This window comes from Protomyces lactucae-debilis (genome assembly GCF_002105105.1).
Source record: "Protomyces lactucae-debilis strain 12-1054 chromosome Unknown BCR37scaffold_14, whole genome shotgun sequence".
NCBI classification, from domain to species: Eukaryota; Fungi; Ascomycota; class Taphrinomycetes; order Taphrinales; family Protomycetaceae; genus Protomyces; species Protomyces lactucae-debilis.
In genome coordinates this window covers 44,201-59,703 of record NW_024468006.1, presented here as the reverse complement: position 1 = coordinate 59,703, position 15,503 = coordinate 44,201, and the positions used below count along the sequence as shown (strand labels likewise).

At 49.6% G+C, this 15,503-nt stretch overlaps 7 protein-coding genes across 7 annotated transcripts; 2 read left to right on the top strand and 5 right to left on the bottom strand.

Moving 5' to 3' along the window:
- Window positions 1–210: 210 nt before the first annotated feature.
- On the bottom strand, window positions 211–909 carry BCR37DRAFT_381275 (uncharacterized protein). The gene has a single exon (XM_040869655.1). It carries the CDS (start codon window positions 799–801, stop codon window positions 352–354), a length of 450 nt encoding a protein of 149 aa, XP_040723968.1. The 5' UTR covers window positions 802–909; the 3' UTR covers window positions 211–351.
- A 794-nt stretch (window positions 910–1,703) lies between these two features.
- On the top strand, window positions 1,704–2,501 carry BCR37DRAFT_333644 (ribonuclease III domain-containing protein; the record flags this gene model as incomplete). The annotated part of the gene is made up of 2 exons (XM_040867111.1): window positions 1,704–2,363; window positions 2,415–2,501. Coding segments are annotated over 2 exons (747 nt in total), but the record flags the coding sequence as incomplete, so codon positions are not given.
- Window positions 2,502–2,982: 481 nt separating this feature from the next.
- BCR37DRAFT_349374 (antiviral helicase SLH1) lies at window positions 2,983–8,646 on the top strand (the record flags this gene model as incomplete). Its single annotated transcript, XM_040867922.1, has 2 exons — window positions 2,983–5,489; window positions 5,529–8,646. 2 exons carry the CDS (start codon window positions 2,983–2,985, stop codon window positions 8,644–8,646), a joined length of 5,625 nt encoding a protein of 1,874 aa, XP_040723966.1.
- A 10-nt stretch (window positions 8,647–8,656) lies between these two features.
- Window positions 8,657–9,562, bottom strand: BCR37DRAFT_75763 (NADP-dependent oxidoreductase domain-containing protein). The gene has a single exon (XM_040872462.1). It carries the CDS (start codon window positions 9,492–9,494, stop codon window positions 8,667–8,669), a length of 828 nt encoding a protein of 275 aa, XP_040723965.1. The 5' UTR covers window positions 9,495–9,562; the 3' UTR covers window positions 8,657–8,666.
- A 1-nt stretch (window position 9,563) lies between these two features.
- On the bottom strand, window positions 9,564–10,458 carry BCR37DRAFT_75764 (Snf7 family). Its single transcript, XM_040872463.1, has one exon. It carries the CDS (start codon window positions 10,240–10,242, stop codon window positions 9,655–9,657), a length of 588 nt encoding a protein of 195 aa, XP_040723964.1. The 5' UTR covers window positions 10,243–10,458; the 3' UTR covers window positions 9,564–9,654.
- Window position 10,459: 1 nt separating this feature from the next.
- On the bottom strand, window positions 10,460–12,150 carry BCR37DRAFT_75765 (aspartic peptidase domain-containing protein). The gene has a single exon (XM_040872464.1). It carries the CDS (start codon window positions 11,939–11,941, stop codon window positions 10,613–10,615), a length of 1,329 nt encoding a protein of 442 aa, XP_040723963.1. The 5' UTR covers window positions 11,942–12,150; the 3' UTR covers window positions 10,460–10,612.
- A 496-nt stretch (window positions 12,151–12,646) lies between these two features.
- BCR37DRAFT_393911 (uncharacterized protein) lies at window positions 12,647–15,424 on the bottom strand (the record flags this gene model as incomplete). Its single annotated transcript, XM_040871376.1, has 1 exon — window positions 12,647–15,424. One exon carries the CDS (start codon window positions 15,422–15,424, stop codon window positions 12,647–12,649), a length of 2,778 nt encoding a protein of 925 aa, XP_040723962.1.
- Between the last annotated feature and the right edge of the window lie 79 nt (window positions 15,425–15,503).

The window sequence follows — 15,503 nt, the reverse complement described above, 5'->3', positions numbered from 1 at the left end:
AGCAGATAGCCGCGATAGAATACAGTACGGACTGAGCTTGAGAGCTGTCTTCAGTATAGATGAGCAATCCTGACACGGCAACTGGCCTGTGAGCGTAGCCAGATGCCGCGCTGTGTTGTACTCTAAAATTTGACAGCGCGGGTGACGTGACGTCTGAATTGCGGGGGGACATTTCATCAACTTGCGACGACACGATGGTAACCATGTACAGACTGAGTCACATGTCGCTGTTGGTTCAATTAGGTCTAGTCTAGCTGTTGTACAAACATACGCCGCTGATTTGGTATCCTTCCCCTCTTCGCCCTTTAGATAAAGAGCACTCACATAAGCACGTCGTGTTATCGGCGGTCCTCAGCAGTAAACGAGTATGACCAAAACAATGCTCGCAAGTGCCATAGAGCTGTCTCGTCCAGTATAAGCTATTCTCGCCTCCTTGCGAGGTTTCCTTGAGTCACGATGCCGTGGTTGATTCGATGTGTATAACGCAGACCGAGCAGCATTCGTAGGCAGCAGTCGCGTTCTGTTACTGCTGAGCACCTTTTGGCAGGTAGAGTGACTTGTAAACAAACAAGATTGTATGCTGGTGATATTTGCGGGATCAGACGGTACGGGTACCGGCACTGTAGCGCCATCCAGTAAGCTCTTCTGGGCAGTGCGCCGTGGTTGCGACTTGCAGCGCGATGATAAGCTCTGAGGCATACTATGCGCTGATACTTGCCGCCTTTGAAAGGGCGTTCGTGCGAGAGATGCGATAGCTAGCAGTATCCCGTAGAAGAGGACCGCAGAGTAGCGAATGAGCATGCAATTATGACGTACTTGAGTTGGCAAAGGCTTGCACAAGATTGAGAATAGTACAAACAAGAGAAAAGTACAGTGTCCGAGCTGAGCAGGAGTATAGAAGATGCGTCGTTTGCGCTTTGTATTTTTCTTCAGCGGGATTCAGGGGAAAGTCTTGGCGCTGCGAAACGAGACCGTGAGACCAAAATTGCTTGACAGCTGCACAATCTCGCCGGGACACCTCGCACCTACTGCTGACAACCTGATAGACAGTGATAGTGCTCAACGTCGCAGGAAGCCCACAGCTCGCTGCTTCTATCGAATTCTTGCTGAACTCTCTCAGCTTTGCACTTCGACTGAAAGGTCAAAGTCTAAGCGCATAGAATTGACCGCTTCCTAGTCCAAGGACTCTTGTCCAGCCTAGCCCATTCTTATTCTGCTCACTGCATATGCCAAAGCGGAATCGAACAGCTGCTCAGCTTGAACCCGAACCTCGTGCCGCGGTTATGTCCCCTAATATGGACGAAATAGCTCATGTCTTTGACCGATTCGTCCAAGCACTCGACGCACTCGTCAAGATAACACCTGCCGATGACTTTGACACGTCGGACTTGCCGCAGCACGTTGAAGATCGCGTAGTAGTCGCAAAAGTACTCAAGCGCATGCATCGCACAGACCAGCTCTCTTGGCTGAATCAGTATTTGCAGGCGGATGGAGATGATGCACGCAGCACCTCTCCCCCACTGCCAAAAACTGATTCACCGCAAGCAGCTGCTGTGCACAAAAAGGCCAAAGTTGTCAAAGTAGACACATCGACAAAGGATATCGTTGCTGTTGCAAAGGACAAGCTCGACAAGGTGGCTACAAAAGATGGTCATGCGCAGCTTGTTAAGAGTCTCGAAGATGCTTATTCGTACGATGACGTCCTCGAGGACGGTCACTGGCCTCCAGTCGTGCCAGAGATCCACAACGAGCAGCTCAAGCAGCAGGCTTTTACTCACCGCTCTTTTGCCACTGCTTCTGCGCCAGCACAAGCAACCAAATCCATGCTGACAAACATTCACAATGAAAGGCTCGAATTTCTCGGTGACTCGTACCTCAACTATGCCATGACGCGACTCTTGTACGTCAAAATGCCAACAGCACGCGAGGGCGAGCTATCGCTTCTTCGAGCTGAACTTATTGGTAACGAAACTGCGGCTGAACTCGGCAAAATGTATGGGTTCGATCAAGCGTTGTTGTTGAACGAGACTGCAGAACGCGATGGTGTGCGTCGTGGCACCAAAGTCATTGCAGATACCTTCGAGGCCTTCTTGGGAGCAGTGACACTCGATGGCGCTGACGGTCCTGCGCGCGCAGATCGATGGCTTCGGCTGTTGATGGGTCCTCGGATTGCCAAGCACATTCAGGAAAATGATATTGAGCTCGTCAACCCGCTTGCAAAGCAAAAAATCTACAACTACTTCTCGAAGAAACACCCGCTTGTCGTTGGTCCCGATGGAACACGGAAGACACCAGTGACCGTCCTGTACGAATGGGTGGATGGAAAGGGAGGGAATGAGGGTGGATATGTCATTGCTTGCAAGGTCAAGATTGGCTTTCCTAAGGTCGGTGCACGCGCTGGTGAGGATGTTGAGGATGAAGCGAAAGAGATTGGTCGCGGCTGGGGTCCAAACAAGAAGGAAGCAGAGCATCGCGCGGCAATGAATGCTGTGCGCATGTTAGGAATATAAGCAAGCATCTGGCATCTCAATCTATTCTTATATTGGGCTCTGAGAACAATCCTCGTGTCGCAGGCTCTTCCACTTCTTATTTGTGACTGCAACTTTTAAGCCTGACATCACTGAATTGACTTCTACATGAACATTTGCTTCCTTGCTACACCATTGCTGCTACTTGTACGCTGCTTAGCTCATGGCTGATGTTGAACTGCAGAAATACCTGCAGCAGCTCGAAGATGTGCAAAAAGCTCTTCAATATTGGGAAAAGGAGCTTGCAGGCAGGCCTACCTATGGCGAAGATTTGCTCTACGAGGACGAAAATGAAGACGAAATAGAACCCTTCCACGCTCTTCAGACTGCTCAAAAGAACGACTCGGCCCATTCGAAAGGCAAAAAGAAGGCTGTCGAATATACATCTGCTGATGAAGGCGAGCTCGATTGGCTGATTGAGTATTGCCATCAAAAAGCTCTTCAGACTGATCATATGGACGCCAATGTTCTTTACAGTAATCTCACCGAGCTTCTCCTGTCAGAATTCCCTGATGATGACTTGCAAATGTCACTCGCTGAGCTCCTAGGCTTTGATGATCTAGACACTGTATCACGCCTAATCCAGTCACGCTCTCAAATCAAACGCAGTCTGACTAGTACAAATCAAACGCCTCGGAGCAAGGCACCTGTCGCACAGACACCCAAAAAGAATGCAATGGACGGCCTTATGACGCAAGACGACATCAAGCGCCAGGTCGTACGCAACGGCAAGCGTCCTTTGTTCAGCAACGCGAATCCCAAAATTGTCGAGGAAGAGCGATACCCACACGTCTACGGTGCATCATCTTCTGCGTTGACAATGGCTTTCAACGGAAAGAGCCTTGCTCTACCACAAGACTCGACAAGGGAGGAACATGACTACTACGAAGAAATCACCATCCCGCCCGCACGAACGATACCTCCTATGCTGGGCGAGGAGCCAAAGGTGGTGGAGCATCTAGATGCCTTGTGTAGCAACACCTTCAAGGGCTACAAGACACTGAATCGCATACAGTCCCTTGTCTATAATGTTGCTTACACGACGAACGAGAACATGCTCATCTGTGCTCCCACAGGAGCCGGTAAGACTGATGTGGCAATGCTCACCATTCTTCAAACACTTGCCAACAACTGCACGCCAGACCCGCATCGTGAGCCGTCGGCCACTGAATTCACGCTCCACAAGGATGATTTCAAGATCATTTATGTCGCACCGATGAAAGCTCTTGCGGCAGAGATTGTCGAAAAGTTCTCCAAAAAGCTTTCTTGGCTTGGCGTCAAGTGCCGAGAGCTGACAGGTGATATGCAATTGACAAAGCACGAGATCCAGGCGACTCAAATTCTCGTCACGACCCCAGAGAAGTGGGATGTCGTTACTCGCAAGGGCATGACGGGCGATGTAGAGCTTGTGCAAAAAGTCAGGCTACTCATTCTCGATGAGGTCCATATGTTGCACGATGAGCGAGGAGCCGTCATTGAATCCTTGGTGGCGAGAACGCTACGGTACGTGGAAGCCTCGCAGAGCATGGTTCGCATCGTTGGTCTCTCTGCTACGTTGCCAAATTATCTCGACGTTGCAGACTTCCTCAAAGTCAATCGCTACGTTGGCTTATTCTTCTTTTCCTCTGCATTCAGGCCAGTTGGCCTAGAGCAGCACTTTATCGGAGTCAAGGGCAAGGCAGGCTCAAAGGTGTCCAATGAGCGTCTCGACAAGGCCACTTTCGAGAAGGTGCACGAACTAGTCAAGGAAGGGCATCAGGTCATGGTTTTTGTGCACGCAAGAAAAGCCACTGTCAAGACCGCTACCACTCTGCTCGAAATGGCTACCGCAGAAGGTGATGCTCTTGCCTTTGATCCATCTGAGCACGCACAATTCGACATCGCCAAGCGTGATCTGGGTCGCTCGAAGAACCGAGAGCTTCGAGAACTTTTTGTCAAAGGCTTTGGTATCCATCATGCAGGCATGTTGCGATCTGATCGTAATTTGGTGGAGAAGTACTTTGGCAGTGGCGTCTTGAAAGTCCTCTGCTGTACGGCCACTCTTGCATGGGGTGTCAATTTGCCCGCCTACGCGGTTGTTATCCGAGGTACGCAGTTGTACGATCCACAGAAAGGTTCTTTCGTCGACCTCGGAGTACTGGATGTGTTGCAAATATTTGGTCGTGCAGGACGACCTCAATTCGAAACACACGGTGTGGGCTACATTTGCACAACGCACGACAAATTGGCTCACTATACCAATGCCATCACCGCTCAACACCCTATCGAGTCGCAATTTGCAGAAAGACTTGTCGATAACTTGAATGCAGAGATTTCCCTTGGTACGGTGACCAATGTGACGGAGGCAGTCTCTTGGCTCAGCTACACGTACCTCTTTGTTCGCATGCGAAAGAATCCTCGTGTATATGGCATCGAAGTGGGCGAATATCAAGATGATCCAGCGCTTGTCGGTCGTCGCCGTGATCTTATCATTGCAGCCGCTATGCAGCTTCACAAAACGCAGATGATTGTCTACAACCCGGAGACAGAACTTTTGACGCCAAAAGACCTTGGTCGCATTGCGTCCAACTTTTACATCAGCCACAAGTCCATCGAGGTCTTCAATGAGCTAATGAAGCCTAAAATGGCAGAGGCCGACGTGTTCAATATGATATCCTTGGCCACTGAGTTCTCACAGATGCAGAGCCGAGACAACGAGCATCAGGAACTCGATCAGATGCGTCAATTTGCTGCTCCTTGTCAAATCAAGGCAGAAACAAGTACAACGCCAGGAAAGGTCAATACTCTCCTGCAGGGCTACGTATCGAAGGCGAGTGTAGAAGATTTCGCACTTGTGAGTGACACCAATTATGTGGCACAGAACGGAGCTAGAGTCGCTCGAGCACTTTTCGAGATTGCCTTGTCTCGCTCTTGGCCATCTGCCTCTGTCATTCTCAGCGTAGGCCAGATGATTGACAAACGGTGAGAAATTTCGCAAATACCCAACAGCGCTAACGATAGAATGTGGTCCTTTGAGCACCCGCTCGGCCAAATGGATTTGAAGAGGGAGGTGACCATGAAGCTTGAAGAGAAACATACTGCCTCTACTATCGAACAGTTGCGAGAAATGGACGCAGCGGAACTTGGAGCACTCATCAATTTCAATCGCATGGGCCATCAAATCAAGAATGCAGTCGACAATTTTCCGCTCTTGTCAATTGAGTATGAAGTTGCACCATTGACCCGCCAAGTACTACGCGTCAAATTATACATTACGCCCGACTTCAATTGGTACTCGCGTATTCACGGCACGGCAGAGCACTTTTGGATATGGGTGGAAGATGACGAAGGCACAGAAATACTGTATCATGAGTCGTTCATGTTGACCCAGCGGAAGTCGCGTGAAACACACGAAATGTCGTTCACTATTCCTTTGGCTGATCCCATCCCCTCTCAAATTTACGTACGCGCAGTCAGTGATCGATGGCTTGGTGCTGAAACCGTCACGGCTGTCTCGTTGTCAAATCTTATTCTTCCTCGCGACGCCAATCCAGCAACTGAGCTGCTCAACCTTCAGCCATTACCCATTACTGCATTGCAGGATCCAATCTTGGAAGACATTTGCGCTCAACGATTCCTTTACTTCAACCCTGTACAAACTCAGTACTTCCACACTCTGTACCACACAGATCAGAATGTGCTGGTAGGCGCACCCACTGGTTCTGGCAAGACGACTGCTGCTGAGCTTGCTTTGTGGTGGGCCTTCCGCAAGTTTCCAAAGGGCAAGGTCGTGTACATTGCACCGATGAAGGCACTCGTCCGGGAACGTGTCAATGACTGGACTGCACGTCTGACAGGTCCCATGCAGCGGAAGCTTGTCGAGCTGACTGGTGACAACACGCCAGACACCTCGAAAATCACCTCGGCTGATATAATCATTACGACACCGGAGAAGTGGGATGGTATCTCTCGGAGTTGGAAAAACCGAGGATACGTTCGAGACATCTCGCTTGTCATCATCGATGAAATTCATCTATTAGGCGGTGATCGTGGCCCAATCCTCGAGGTGATCGTCTCGCGCATGAACTACATTGCCCAGCAGACAAAGAAGCCAGTCAGGATTGTCGGACTCAGTACAGCAGTGGCGAATCCTTTGGATCTTGCCGAATGGCTCAACATCAAGCCCGGCGCTCTTTACAACTTTAGACATGCCGCACCAGTCGAAATATACATTGACGATTTCCCTGGTCGTGCTTATTGCCCTCGAATGGCTTCGATGAACAGACCTGCCTTCGCTGCAATCAAGACACATGCGCCAAACAAGCCCGTGTTGATATTTGTCAGCTCTCGAAGGCAAACCCGATTGACTGCTCAAGACCTCATCACTCTCTGCGGCAACGAAGACAATCCAAGACGCTTTATGCACATGCCGGACGAGGAACTCGAGATGATTTTGACTCGTGTCACAGATGAGTCTCTACGGTTATCGCTACAATTTGGAATCGCGCTTCACCATGCTAGTTTGACGGAAGATGACCGGCGTCTGTCCGAAGAGCTGTTTACGAACCAGAAGGTACAGATTCTCGTGGCTACAAGTACGCTTGCCTGGGGAATCAACACCCCAGCGTCGCTCGTCATCATCAAGGGAACCGAGTACTTCGACGCAAAGATTGGTGGATACAAGGATATGGACTTGACAGATGTCTTGCAGATGCTCGGCCGTGCGGGTCGACCTCAGTACGACACACACGGCATCGCTCGCATCTTTGTCAAAGACAACAAGAAGTCATTCTATAAGCACTTCCTCCACAGTGGCTTTCCTGTCGAATCTTCGCTACATAATGTCTTGCCAGATCATCTTTGTGCTGAACTTGCAGCAGAAACTATCATCTCGATGAATGATGCATTCGACTTTTTGACCGGCACATACTATTTCAGACGCATCCAACAGAACCCAAGTTACTATGGCCTGCAAGAAACGTCGTCTGAGGGATTGATTGCCTATATGACCAATTGGCTAACGGAGTGCATTGATGTGCTCATGGCTTCGCACGTAGTGGAAGCAACTGATCTCGGTGGCTTGCGTGCAACCAGTTTGGGCAAGATTACCTCCTACTATTATCTGTCCCACAAAACGATTCGCAAGTTTGTCGAGCAAGTCTGCGACAAGGCTACCTTTGAGCAGGCCCTGCGATGGTTATCGGAAGCAACAGAGTTTGATGAGCAGCCAGTACGTCACAACGAGGATCTAGTCAACGCTGAGCTTGCAAAGCTTCTGCGCTTCAATGGCAAAGACTTTGGCCTACCCATGTGGGATCCTCATGTCAAGGCATACTTGCTCTTACAAGCACACTTTGAGCGCCTCACATTGTCTATTGCAGACTATATTACGGATACGATATCTGTCTTGGATCAAAGCATTCGGGTGCTGCAGGCCTACATCGATGTCACGGCTGAACAAGGTTGTTGGTCAACGACTGCACGATTGATTGAATTGATGGTATGCGTTAAGCAAGGCATCTGGCACGACGACCATTCGCTCTTGTTGATGCCAGGTGTCCAGCCTGCCAAGTTAAAATCCAGCAAGCGGGCCGCCAGGTTGACGCTGTTGGAGGTGGCAAAGATGGGCAAAGGAGCCTTATCAAGTCTCGCGCAGGAATTGACTGGCCAGAGTGCAGGCCAATTCATGAAGATTGCACAAGCACTACCTGTTCTACAAGTCTCCATGCAGCCGTTTGACGGTGCTGGCAAACTGCACATTACACTCAAGAGAATGGGACGTATGCTTGATCCGACAAGTGGTAAAGCATACTGTCCTCGCTTTCCAAAGCAGCAATCTGAGGGATGGTTCGTGTTGCTGGTCAATCCTCAAAATGACGAGCTACTTGCGCTTAAACGAGCGAGCATCATGCCTGGGCATGGCTCATTGACTACGAAAGCTCATTTGAGTATACCAGACGAGTGCTTGGGTCTTTCATTGCAACTTCATGTGGTCAGTGATATTTATCCAGGAATCACTTTTGTGCAAGACCTTGTCCTTGGTAGAAAAACGACTTCCGCACTAACTGGTAGTGCACCAGAAGTTATGCAAATTGATCCAGGTGCTAGCAAGTATCAGCCGGGACAGCAGCTTGAATAGATTATCAACAAAGAAGCAACCTACTTAGATAGTCCATCCAGCGTCGCCACATCGGCATCGCTGAGATCAAAGTCTAGTTCAATGTTGCTCTTCATGCGTCCTTCATTAGTACTCTTGGGCAATGGAATCAATCCCTTCAAGACACTCCACTTGACGAGGACAGCCTTTTCATCTTTGTTGAGCCGCTTGGCGATTTCTGAGAGGGCAACATCGCTGTTGCCTTGACCAAGAGGAGCCCATGCCTCTACTGCGATCTGCTGCTCCAAGCACCACTCAATGAGTGCTTTTTGCTTCTTGTAGCTCCATGGATGAACCTCAATCTGATTGAGGACTGGCTGGACAGCCCCTTCGACATCCTGGAGCTCTTTAATCTGATCAATACTGTAGTTGGATACGCCAACATCTCTGACTTTGCTTCCCTTGGCCGTAACTAGCTCGCTGAGCACTTGCCAGGACGACTTGCGGACTTCGGCATCCTTGTGAGGCCAATGGCAAAGAATCAAATCAATGTAACCAAGACTTGGTGTAGCACGGTCAATCGAGGTCTGTATGGCTTGGTTGAGCTGGCTAGCAGGCGTGTGGTCATCAGGCCAGATCTTTGTTGTATAGTACACTTCTGATCGCTCGATACCGAGTTGCTTAATGCCTGCAGCAATAGATGAAGCAATGAGTTCTTCATTATGATAGAATTGAGCTGAATCAAAGTGCCTATAGCCGCAAGCCAGTGCGCTTCTGATCACTCCTGCAGTAGAATTCTTGTCTGTCACCTTGTAAGTGCCAAACGCTACGGTGGGAATGGTAGTAGAAGGCTTCTGAGCGTGTTTTAAGGCAGTCTTGAGCGAAGCCATGCTGTGAATTGAGCACTAGAAAGACTTTTATAGATACTAAATGGTGGTATCAGTCGATGCCGAGTACTTGAAAACAAGTCAAATATACCTGTCGCTCAACATTGACGTCACGACCAGCACAGTGATATTTGGCCCTATTGCGAGTCTTCGCTGATGAATGCTATGAACGTAATGCTTTGAGCTTTTCGTGCAGCCTATCCTCTTCTGCCTCTGCCACTTTGCTCTTGGGCGCTTGTTGCGCAGCCATGTCTTGCGTCAGCTCCAAGCCCGCTTCATCTGCAACCTTGCTCATGAGCGCATCTACCTCCTCTGTCGGCATCGATGTCGCAGTAGAGCCGTTCATTGCACCCTCCATATAGCCTGCCTGTACATCGAGATCCTCGAATTGCTGCTCAAACTTGTCCATCACAAGTGAAATCTGCTCCATATTCATCGATTGCATTGCGCGATCCATACCCTTCACTACTTGACCCATATTCTTCGTAACTGCCCGCATCGTCACTGCTGTTTGAACGCGCGACGCGACGGCATCGATGCGCGCTGAGAGACGCAGCAAATTTAGCTGTTCTTGACCTTTCCGAATGGCATTTTCTGCATGTATACGCGCAATATCATTATTACCAGCCTTGATGGCTTTACTCACTTGCGTCGTCTCCAGTTTCTGCTGCTTGGCTGACTTGGCTGACTGCGATTTCAGCTGTTTCGCGGTCAACTTGAGCTGGAAGAGCGAATTTTCAAGGCCAGACATGTGTTCTGGGATGATTTTGCACAAAGCAGAGAAGCGCTATGTGCTCAGAGACTTGAATGCCTAGCGAAAGGCGACGGGAGCAAGTGCGACAGCAGTTGTTGGATGCGGTGATGGCTTGAGCACGCCAAGATCTGGAGGCGCACGTGAATGGAGATGCTTCAGATGGCGAGGGGAAGCACTGAAGCAGCAGCAGCAGCCTGGCTCTGAGAGGAAGAGGCGAGAGGAAGAGGTAGAAATTAAGTGTAGGTCTATGACTCTATGCTTAAGAAGCAGAAGAAAGCTCATGGCGGCAATCAATACCGCCAGTTTATGAGAAGTGGGGTGCTAGGAGAGCGTATTGTGCTCATACACTTTAAGAGGAACACGAACATCAATGTTCACGTTTCGTTGCGTGACCATGTTTCGATGCAATGCCGACCTTGGGCTCCTGCGTATCAGTCTTGAGGTATAAAGCGACGTAGTTGTCAAGCAGAATATGACTGCCAATTGCCGCGTACGTTTGGTCCCAGGGCTGGATGGCACTGATGCAAAGGCTATCCTGGCCGTTGTGGCTGAGAGCCAATTTGTTAAAGGTAAGCTTAGCTCCACCAAAGTTGAATGACAATCTCTTGAGAGCCGATGTGACCTGGCAGGGCAACATATAGCTGAGGACAAAGCTGGGATCCTTTGTGGGACTAAAAGCCTTTTCGAAGGCTTTGAATGCCTCCCGAGGTAAAAAGGTGATAGCAAGTGAGGTGTCAAGTATGGCGCCAGAGAGCTTGATGGAATTACCGTCGACTGTGAGTGATGCATCGTCAACAGCGAAAAGGTCGTACGCCTTACCTTCGACGAGATCTTTGCCAACCAAAAGTGGGTTGGCCTGCTTCTTGACAATGTTGACGAACTGGAGATCACCGTACGCTTTAGATACAGTACCGATCGTGAAAGAACCGCCATCCTTAGTAAAGTGCTGCAATTCTAAGCCAATAACATGCTCAGGAAGATCTTCCATGTGAGAGAAAACGCTTGCCTCTGGGGAAATGCCAAAGATGCCGTCAATTGGTTTGATAAGCTCAGCATTATAAGCCACCAGCACCGATGCTTTGCGAGCCAGCTGGCCACCGATGTGAACTTCGTCATCAATGTATTCATCAGCAGTAAACTTAGAGTACGGACTGATGTTCACTTGAATTTCACCTTTGATTACGATTCGGCCTGTGGTCTCCACGTCATAAGCCTGTATCTCTTGCCAGATCTTGTTGTCCATGCCGTCGGCATCGGCCAAAAATCGTTGTCCAGTTGCACTGAGTGTTGTGAGAGATGGATTGGACGTATCGAAAGCGAGGCGGAATGTCTCGTTATTTGGAGAGCTGAAAGAAACGTCGACAAGCAGTGCGTACGAGCTCTTGTGATGATTGAAGACAGCGTTGGGCAGGGGAGTGTCTGAAGATGCGCGACGGTGATTTTTGGGCTTGGGGCATTTCTCTGGGGCAACTGTCAGACCAGAGATGGTAAATACGACCTTGGCAGGCTTTTGACAAGACACCTCTCCGAATATGTTCTTGTGGAGTTTCGCATGAAGGGGGCCTGAAATGGTCTTGCTCTTGGGATCGGTTTGCTTGATTCCTTGACGAGGAGTATTTGTGTGGCCTGTGTGAACATGAGACGCCGTGACATTGCTGGCCCATGCCATGCAGGCCATTAGTACAACCAAGAGCATGCTTACAAGTAAGCGCACAGACCACAAACTTGAGTCGTGATGCGGTCGACGGCCTTTAAGGGATCGTCAAGACGAGGCCACGGCGCATGAACCAGTCTGTCAGGGTGCGAGCCCGCAAATTGCTGTTGCTAATTATAATGCGGTGCAGCTCTAGTAGCATATGGTCTCCTGAGGTACTGCGCATGCCAGTGTACACTTGCAGTGATAGCAAGAAGCCACGTTTTATCTGCGGCCACTTAGTCTTGCTTCCTAGGCTGGAACTCGCCGCACAAACATGCGCAAAGGGATTTACCCCTGAGTATTCTGCCAAGCAAAAGGGCGTCAGACTATCGATGTGCAATTTTGATGGACTCCGACTCTCCGGAACAGGCCGTGTGTTCGCGTACATTTGCGCACTCTTGATAAACTGCAGCGTCAATGGAAGTCAGCGCGAAACATCGTATAGCTCGTTCATCACCGATAATCAGCTCGCGAACGAGACTTGAACCTCCTGAAACTGGGCCAAGCATATCTCTGAACTCTCTCCATAAGCCGAGAACACCCCTCGCGACCTCCTGTATGCCAAGCCAGTCAATTGCAGATATCATCTCTGTGCAGCTTGTTCGGCCCGGTGCAGGTGATGCATTGCCTCACCGAGCTCAAAGCAGCATAGAGCAAGCGTTTCCAACTACAAGAAAGCTTCAATCATGAGGTGAAAAGGATGTGTCATTGCAATCTGATGAGCTTGCTTTGAGTCTGTCTGCGTGCTTGCAAACGCACAAGAGATCGCTGGATCTGAACATCTCGCTTTTCTGCTGCCAGATGGGACAGAGAGACTTGCAGGAAGCTCGCAATCGCCTCGATCGACCACTCGTCGGGTATCAAGGTCAACACATCATCGAACTTCATGTAGCTGCTCCATCGGTTGAGTAATGCCACACCTTGACTGTATCTGAGCTCAACATCCGGCAAATTGAGACATTCCTGTAGTAACATTGGGAACAGTGTATGGCGCATCTCGAGAATCTCCAGCTTTTGGGTACCGATGCGCAGCGATGACAAAGAAACACCACCGTGATAACAGTAGACCTCAGCGCTATCAAAGTCTTTCAGATCACGAACCAGTATCTTGAGAGCTTCAGCATGTTTGCCGAGCCGACCATAGAGTATGATCCGCTCAGCCAATAGAATGTCTTTGTTTTGTAGAATCACATCGAGCACAGCCTGCGCATCATATTGAGCATCGTCTTGTAGTCGGTCAATCAATCTCGCTCGAAGCTCGGCAAATTGTCGTACCTCTCCTGAGCCAGAAAGCCTATTTTCCAGCACAAACATCGGGAAAGGCATCTTGGGTGCTCTCATTTGCCTGTAATTTGCTACCGTCTCTGTTGCAAGATTCGACAATGACGAATTGCTCAGCTTGCTTGTGACTTGCTCTGCGAGCGTCAAAATCAGCTCATTTGATAAAGCTATGCTCACGTTCGGGCTTGACGCCACTACATGATTCAGGACCTTCAAGAAAATGCCCCGATCGTCGCCAGTGCGGAGCTTGTCAAGAAGCGATGTGTAAGTTGTCGCGCTGTTCGGCGATGCATCGACTGTATCAAACAATTCGACGCCAATGTCAGTGTACATTTGCAATAGCCAAATACCAAAACGCCAAATGAGATCATCTGTGCCATGCTGGATGAGATAATCCTTCATAGCACGAAATCCTTGCCCTGGGTAATCTTGGTCAGAAATTGTGCCTTCCATGAGCTGCTGCCAAATGGACAACGCTTCCTCGTGACGGGCAAGACGTGTTAAGAGCTGCAGCAACTCCCACCATCGATAATGCTGTTGCAGATACCGTATAGATTGCTCAATATTCGCCAGCTCGAGCTGGAAGAATTCTTGCAATTTGGGTTTGGCTTCACCACGATCCATAGACAACAGAATGTGGAGTAGAGCAGCCTCGACTGGACCGAGAACATCTGATACCAGCTTGCTGGTCTGTCTCTTTGTGCGATACTTGGTCAAAAAGCGGCGACACATCTCAATTGCTTGACCTTCGAGAATGGTACAGAGCTCGGTCACTGTAGCAGGATCATCTACCGTTGATTCCAGTGTCGAGCGGATCGTCTGTTCGATCGGCTGCATTGCTGAGAGCTGCTTCCGTACACCCTTGTACAGTTTGAGCTGGGTTGATGTGTCAGATTGAGGCAGTGTTCGAAATAAACTGAGCAGAATGCGAGGATCAAGATCGCCAGCAAGTAAATGATCCAATGCATCATCAAACAGAAGCTGATTGAAATACAGCAGGCCTGCCTTTTGGTGAACATATGCTTGACAATGATACGCTTCCTCTTCGGGTCTTTTCTTGTAAAAGGCAGCAGCTCTCTTGATGCACTGTTCCAAGCCACCGTTTCCAAGGATCTCATCAAGGTGCATCAGCTCTGTGGCAGATGGGAGGAAGGACACAGAGCCTGATCCACAGAGCACGATACGCGTCGTTGCCACTGATGCCCGGCGCGCGATATCAAGGCTGCTCGTCCATTTTTCATTCTCTTCGAGGTTGACCAGTGAAATCAACTTAAGATTTTCCTTCACCACCACATCAACATCCTCAGAAGTTGTGAAAATCGAGGTCATTCCCGGAACCTCAATCGTCAGTTCTTTAAGCTGATTCATGATGTTGTGCACCTCAATCTTTTGCGAAGGCATGAGAGCCAGGATCTTCTCGTTCACACAAATGAGGCTCAACGGATAGTCGTCAAACATGAGTGTACCCCGAGTGATATCACCCTCCATCGTGACAAACATGCCCAGAGCACTAGGCATCTCCGGACTGCCTGAAGTAACTAAAAACTCCGAAGCAGATGGACTGAGGATTCGTGGCATGAACTTGTCAAACTGCGGGCCTTCGGGTTCCGCTTCGCCTTGGACAACCGGGAAGAGCTGGATCCTAGCCTTTTCTTGTAGGTCAAGCAGATCGTATGAGTGCTTGGTTGCTGCACATACTATTGATCCACGCTGGCAAGCTGCTATACAGCCCGCGTACTCCACTTCGCGTGCTAGCTTTACTCGATCAGAAGTAATCAGAAGCTGACGTACTTTGCGCTTCGTAAAGACCGTCAGCGATGCATATGCTTCTTCTGAAATCTCAACATCTAAGCTACTTCCCCAGATGACACCTTGTACATCTTTGATGATGCGCAAGTGGCTAGCCGGTGCAAATTCGGGCAATGTATAGAAGCTGAGCACGTCATTGGCTAGTACGGCGACAAGCTGGATATGTGCGAGCAAGAGAATGCTCTTGACCGGTGCATTCTCTATAGAATCTTGTTGCGAAGCCAATAGATAGGTAAAGCTATCAGCTTCAGAATCTGGGTCCTCGCGATGGATGACGAAGCGCAGAAGCTGGCCGGACTCAGTTCCGAGGAAGACATTGCTGTCATCGGCATCAAGAGCAGTCACACCATCGGCGAGAAGCTGTTGCTGTTGTAAGAGATAGCAGCGATCCATAGGAAGAGCTCAGCAAGGAGGGCATGCAATGCAGCGAGAGCGATACATGTTGTCGATGGTCTCGTGCACGAAATTCCGA

What these genes read in the sequence shown, in the direction of transcription:
- BCR37DRAFT_75764 (XM_040872463.1), bottom strand. Translation starts at nt 10,242, where the DNA reads ATGTCTGGCCTTGAAAATTCGCTCTTCCAGCTCAAGTTGACCGCGAAA.
- BCR37DRAFT_381275 (XM_040869655.1), bottom strand. Translation starts at nt 801, where the DNA reads ATGCTCATTCGCTACTCTGCGGTCCTCTTCTACGGGATACTGCTAGCT.
- BCR37DRAFT_75765 (XM_040872464.1), bottom strand. Translation starts at nt 11,941, where the DNA reads ATGCTCTTGGTTGTACTAATGGCCTGCATGGCATGGGCCAGCAATGTC.
- BCR37DRAFT_75763 (XM_040872462.1), bottom strand. Translation starts at nt 9,494, where the DNA reads ATGGCTTCGCTCAAGACTGCCTTAAAACACGCTCAGAAGCCTTCTACT.